This window comes from Hibiscus syriacus, unplaced genomic scaffold (genome assembly GCF_006381635.1).
Source record: "Hibiscus syriacus cultivar Baekdansim isolate YM2019G1 unplaced genomic scaffold, ASM638163v2 tig00111213_pilon, whole genome shotgun sequence".
In the NCBI taxonomy this organism is placed as follows: Eukaryota; Viridiplantae; Streptophyta; class Magnoliopsida; order Malvales; family Malvaceae; genus Hibiscus; species Hibiscus syriacus.
In genome coordinates, this window is record NW_024063022.1 from 6,002,942 (window position 1) to 6,009,556 (window position 6,615).

Sequence of the window (6,615 nt, forward strand, 5' to 3'; positions counted from 1 at the left end):
TATCGTCTCCACAGGGATTGGGTGAAATTACGAAGGTCTAACTAAAACAACGCACTAAATTATCTAAGTATAGTTAGTCTTGATATATACAAATGTCACGGCAATGGATATGTGTATGCTGGTGGCTGCGGATTGATGGTGTGATGGTGTAGCAAATGGAAATGCAGTGGCAATGATGGATGTTTAATATTGAGTATGGTGAAATGTCAAGGCAATGAGAAATGGTAAAAATAGTAAATAAAAAGATAAATAAAATAAGAAGAAAATAATCCTCACGTGACAAGCTTCCAATGAAATGAATTGTAAGGATTGGTCTAAGGTTGCTAAACTTATTTCTCAAGTATATTTAAGCTATCTTGTCTTTACTTACTCGACAGGGCTTTCCTAAGGTGTTCAAAAGAACCTAACAGAATAGGATGCCAAGGCATCTGCTCTCACTCAACGATGTTGGACAGCCTACCCTATTGATAATGACACCCTTTTTAGTCGTTGAAATCCTATCCTAGTCTCTTCCGAGATCTAAGGGATTAAGTTATAATATTCCTAGGCCGGTTCAAAGCCCCTTGAAAATACCATAACCCATTGCTTATGAGGATCTTATCTTGCGTTTCTTCCGAATACTTACAAGTATTTTTAGCTTAGGATTCTTCTGAATACCTAACCTTCATCTAAGAGATGGACATTTCCATACCTCTTACAAGCCTAGATGGTGAAGCATTCATAAGCAAAGCAAATAAAGAACCCAAAATAAACTTAAATATACCCTAAAAAATAAAGTTTAAACAATCGTTCAACCAACCACCACCAAATAAGTTAGTTCATGGTGGGGTTCGAAATATCCAAACACAAAGTCATGAAAATATTCGTTCCAACAACCCATAAAATAATATAAAAATAGCAGCAAACAGGGAAGTGAGAAGAAGCCTTCGACGTGCCACCGGAGGTCTCCTCTCGGCCACTACGAACCACCTAGCTCGCTAGCTCCGTCCGGCGCCTAGCTTGCCACTCCTTGGAGCTTTATCAATGGAGGAATATCCCAAGGAAAAAGAAAGGAAAAGAGAAAATAAAAATGTGATTTTTCTCTCTCTATGCGTGTGCTCTCTGTCCGTGTGTGTCTCTCTCTCCCATGAGGTGTCATATATAATAAAAAATATCTAGGGGTAATGATGAGTTTGTTGGGTGAAAAATACCCCTCATACCCCTAGAATCACATGTTGTGCATGAACCTTATCCTCCAAGTGGCGGTTATCCTTTGGCAGCTCTGGCAGGCGGTTACAGCAGTCTTTCACGTGCAGAGACAGTTGTCCAGTGCCAGCTGTCCATATGCAGAAATATCTTTTTGTCTTTTTCTGCGCCAGAAATGCCAAGGCATTTAAATCTGCTTTAGCAACGTGTGATGCCGCGACATTACTTCCCAAAGAATCCTTTTTCTTGCTATTCCCTGCACACCATAGACAAACTGCACCTTTCCCTCAAACAACACCATTAAGAAATAAAATAGCACAACCACCACAAATACAACTATATGCAACTACATGATCCTAAAATGACTAAAATGAGCTTTTAAACAAACAATAACTTAAGTGAAAAAGGCTTTAAAAGTAGCCTTTTTAGGAAGTTAACACACCCCCAAACTTAAGCTATTGCTTGTCCTCAAGCAATGGATAGCAGTTACATAAGCATAATGTCATGGCAAAGTTCGATAGTAAGACAGTAGGACAAAATTGAATTTCAACCCTCAGAACGATAGGCTTCAACATGCTAGACTTATCAAGAATTCAAGTACTTTTCCCTAGGTCAAAATCCTTTGTGGTAGTGTGTGTGCGTGATTGTATCCAATCTATACTTAGCGAATTTAAACAATTTCTAATCAAGTCCCCTAGTTTTTGTCAAGGCATTTACTTATCATTAAGCACATTTTTACTCCCTTTTCTTTGATTTTTTTTATGTTGTTACGAAGGGAGTCAGCTCATCACACCTACTCTCCCACACTCTAGATGAAAGGGAGCATACCTTCCATCCCCGAGCTAGTTAAGTAGAGTCATCCCGTGACTTCTTTCATTCACTCATATGCACAAGGCTTCTATTTATTAAAGAAAGCTCCAGGAAATGCCACGGCAAAGAGGAGTGTCCCTCTACAGCTATGTTTTAAGCATTTATTCACAGTTTCATTTCTAAGGGAGTTTGTTTTTGATTTTTCTTTTAAACACCATACTATATTTCAATGCCAAGACTAACTAAAGTTCCTTTATAAAAATTTCCTAAATTTTCTAAGTATAGAAAACATACAAATCATGTAAATATTTTTCACAAAGCATCAAGCCCTAGAGTGAGTTATATCATTCTCAACAGTCATTTACATTCAGATTCTAGCCTAACAAAATTATCATCATCGGGTATCCTCAAAACATTTCATCTAATTGTCCTACCATTTACTGATGCCATGGCATAATACTATGCTAATGCTATCATGCATATGACCTACCAAGAACAATACCTCCCCCAAACTTAAGGGAAGCATTGTCCTCAATGCTTTAAAGAGAACTAAACTAACTATAAAATATATGTTATGCAATGAAATGCAACTAAATGAAAATGGATGCAAGAGAGGTACCTCAATGTTTACGTGGTGGTGGTGCTTTGGAGGTGCTAGCAGCTCCTCGTCGGGTGCGCTTTCGGATAGGTGCTGGGCTGGACTCGAAAGAAGTGGAGTAATAGTGCGCAATGCGTCCAGTCGTGGTCTTGGTGCGGCGACCACTACGTTGTGCATGAGAAGGATTGGGTGCTGGGACGGGGCTGGTGTTTCTTCGACAGGGACAGTGGATGGATATTCAGGAGTTTCGGAACGGTGTGTATCAGGAGTAGGGCCATCAGCAGGAGGATCAGGTGCATTGTGCTCAGGCTCTGGAGATGCCTCGGCATTGAATGCCGGCAGAATTTCGTCTGGGAAACCAGGGAAATTCCGTTGACCGTGGGGAATAATTTCTTGAAAGAATGATTCCACCACAGCATCTCTATGCTTCACATATCCAAAGAAGTTACGGATGTCACCGTGTAAAGCATGCATTTGAGCTTGAGTCTGCGTCACATTTTCCTCGAGAGCAAGTAACCTTGCCTCGGCATTCGATTCTGTAGCACCTGCAGATTGCTCATGAACAGGGTCGTTAGACTTGGGATTTTCAATTCCCAACAACAGTGGAAGTCTAGCCCTAGTGATGCCCGATAATCCATGTAAAATTTCATCAAAAGCATTTTCCTCAACCTTTTTCTTACGACATAAAACGGTAATTAAATTAGGAAACACCAAAGCACTTACCTTTTTACCCAAACAGTCGTGAACTTACTGAACAATGATACGACCCACATCAATCGGACGGGATACTATTATAGAATGTAAAAGCAATAAGCGTGAAAGTGATACCGTAGTGTTGTGGGAGGTGGGCATGAGTTTATGCTTGAGAAAGTGATTCCATAACTTTGCGCGCGACTGAAGACGTTCCCGGTTGACCAAGTATCGGCTCGTCTGGAGACCATTCCACTCAGTGTTTTCGAAACAAAAGTCCTCCAAGACCCCATCGTATGTGTTGCTATCAGCTTCCTCTTCGAACATGGCATGGCCGTCTACTACCTCCTGTAAATGAAAATAACGATTAATAGCAGTGGATGTAAAATGGATTTGCTTACCTCGAACGAAGATAGAGTGTTGATTGGGCTTGGAAATGTTCGCATAGAACTCCTTAACTAATGAAGCGTTCACCGAACCAGGATGACGGGCAAACTTCTGCCACTTGAGCGGCGTCACGATGTCCATAACATCAGGTCCAAAACCACCATCAGTTTCCTCGATAAAAATAAATCCCAACTCAAAAAAGAGTTTTCGGTTCTTGAAGTTTTAGAACCGAGCTTTGGCCTCATCGTTCTCAAACTGTTGCCAAGCGGTCGTGTCGGTTGGAGCTGGTCTTGAGCGCACCATTTTCAGTATTTTTGAAGTAAGAAAAATGAAAAAGGAAGAAGCTTTTGAAATCTTTAAAAACTTGGATGTATTTCGGCTATGGAGAAATAACAAAGAAAGAAGATGAATGAAATAAAGAGAAAAGGTAAAAGTTAAAATGAAAGAGAAAAATGAATAATGAAAGATAAAAGGAAAAGTTAAAAATTTAAGAAGGAAAAGAGGTGATAGGACGGTTAAGAGAGAAGTTAGTGGGTGGGGGTTGTGCGTGTATGGGGAAGGAAAAACTGCCAAAAAGCAATGATGATGATGGGACAAAAACTGTGAAAAGAGAAAAGTAAATGTCAGAAATTAAATTAAATAAAAAGAAACAAATCAAAAGAATATCTCTCCAATTAATGCTTTGTCCTTTCCTCCCTTTGGTAACCGCTCCTTGTACGGTTTGCAGCAATATGGTCCCTACAAATCAGATCAAAAATTAATTACAAAATAAAATAAAATAAAACTAAAGAAAAAAACTTGAATATTAAATTTTATTTATGAACATACACAAATTCAATGCCGAGGCATCGAATTTTGGTTCTCCTCTGGGCACGCTTCAGTATCGTGCAGCCGTAACACGTCTTTGTTGTGCGGTGGTGGAATTCCATTGTAGGCTTTCAGACGCTGGCCATTGACCTTGAAGATCTTCCCATTGTATATTCTCTTGATATTAACAGCTCCATGGGGATAGACATAATGCACCTCAAATGGCCCTGACCATCGAGATTTTAGCTTCCCAGGAAAGAGTTTAAGTCTGGAGTTGTAAAGCAAAACTTGTTGCCCCACATTAAAATGTTGTGGCATCAGTTTTTGGTCATGCCACTTCTTGGTTTTCTCCTTGTATATCCGAGCATTCTCATATGCTTGTGCTCTAAACTCTTCCATTTCATTAAGTTCTAATAATCTCTGCTCCCCAGCTAGTTGAGCATCGAAATTCAATCGCTTGATAGCCCAATAAGCTTTATGTTCAAGCTCAACCGGGAGATGACAAGCTTTACCATACACTAACTTGAAGGGTGATATCCCCAAAGGAGTTTTGAATGATGTTCTGTACGCCCAAAGTGCTTCATCCAACTTTGGCGACCAATCCTTTCGCTTTGGGTTCACCACTTTCTCTAAAATCTGCTTGATCTCTCGATTATATATCTCAGCTTGGCCATTTGTCTGCGGATGATATGCCGTGGCAATCTTATGTCGAACTCCATATCTCAACAATGCCTTGGCAATCAACTTGTTATCAAAATGGGTTCCTTCATCACTGATGATAGCACGAGGTACTCCAAACCGAGTGAAAATATACTTGTGCAAAAACTTGAGTACGGTCTTGGAGTCATTCTTTGAAGTTGCTATTGCTTCCACCCACTTTGACACATAATCCACATCAAGCAATATATATAATTTTCCTTCAGAAGATGGGAATGGTCCCATGAAATCAATGCCCCACACATCAAACAGCTCTATCTCCAAAATATTTTACAGCGGCATCTCATGTCGTCTGGAGATATTTCCAGTCCGTTGGCATCGATCACATCCTTTGTAAAATGCTTGGGAATCTCTAAACAAAGTTGGCCAGTAAAAGCCTGATTGCAGGACCTTAGCAGCAGTCCTTGCTCCACCAAAATGGCCTCAAATTGGGGCCGAATGACAATGGTACAAAATATCACTTTGCTCCTCTTCAGGTATACATCGTCTAATGAGCTGATCGGCACAATGTTTGAACAGATATGGCTCATCCCAAAAATAGTGCCTTGCATCGTGCTTGAACTTCTTTTTAGCCTGACTATTCAAATCAAAAGGCACAATTCCACTAACAAGAAAATTAACAAGGTCAGCGTACCACGGGATTGCCGCGGCATATAAAATTTTCTCATCAGGAAATTCCTCTTGGATATCTACAGTGTCATGGCATTCAGAATTGTTCTCTAGCCTAGATAAGTGATCAGCAACTTGATTTTCAGTTCATTTTCTATCTACCACCTCTAAGTCAAATTCTTGCAAAAGTAAGATCCACCTAATAAGTCTAGGCTTGGCATCCTTTTTGTTCACTAAGTATTTTATAGCCGAATGATCAGTGTGAACAATAACTTTAGTGCCTATTAGGTAAGGTCTAAATTTATCAAAAGCAAATACTACGGCAAGTAATTCTTTCTCAGTGGTGGTGTAGTTCAATTGTGCTTCATTTAAAGTGCGGCTAGAGTAATAAATAACATGAAAGATTTTACCTTGGCGTTGCCCTAAAACAGCTCCTACAGCATAGTCGCTTGCATCACACATCAGCTCAAATGGTGATGTCCAGTCGGGAGGGACTACAATGGGTGCCGAGATCAGTTGTCGTTTCAGCTCAGTAAATATGTCGAGGCATAATTCGTCAAACACAAAGGGTTAGTTTTGTTGAAGCAATGTGCACAAGGGTTTAGAAATCTTGGAGAAGTCTTTGATAAACCTTCTATAGAATCCAGCATGTCCAAGAAAACTTATTATTCCCTTGACCGAAGTTGGTGGTGGCAACTTTTCAATCACTTCAATTTTCACCTTGTCCACCTCAATACCCTTGTGTGAAATTTTGTGTCCTAATACAATGCCTTCAGTCACCATGAAGTGACATTTTTCCCAGTTTAAGACCA

The 6,615-nt window shown here is 40.0% G+C and overlaps 1 protein-coding gene across 1 annotated transcript in view; it reads right to left on the minus strand.

Moving 5' to 3' along the window:
• The window catches only part of LOC120156246 (protein RNA-directed DNA methylation 3-like), a 28,631-nt gene extending 23,916 nt beyond the window's left edge, over positions 1-4,715 (minus strand). Inside the window, exons 1-2 of the mRNA XM_039167626.1 lie at positions 4,710-4,715; positions 4,667-4,668 (exon numbers count right to left, since the gene is read on the minus strand). Of these exons, the coding sequence (XP_039023557.1) occupies positions 4,667-4,668; positions 4,710-4,712 (5 nt within the window). The 5' untranslated portion in view covers positions 4,713-4,715. The remainder of the gene's footprint in view (positions 1-4,666; positions 4,669-4,709) is intronic.
• Positions 4,716-6,615: the final 1,900 nt, after the last annotated feature.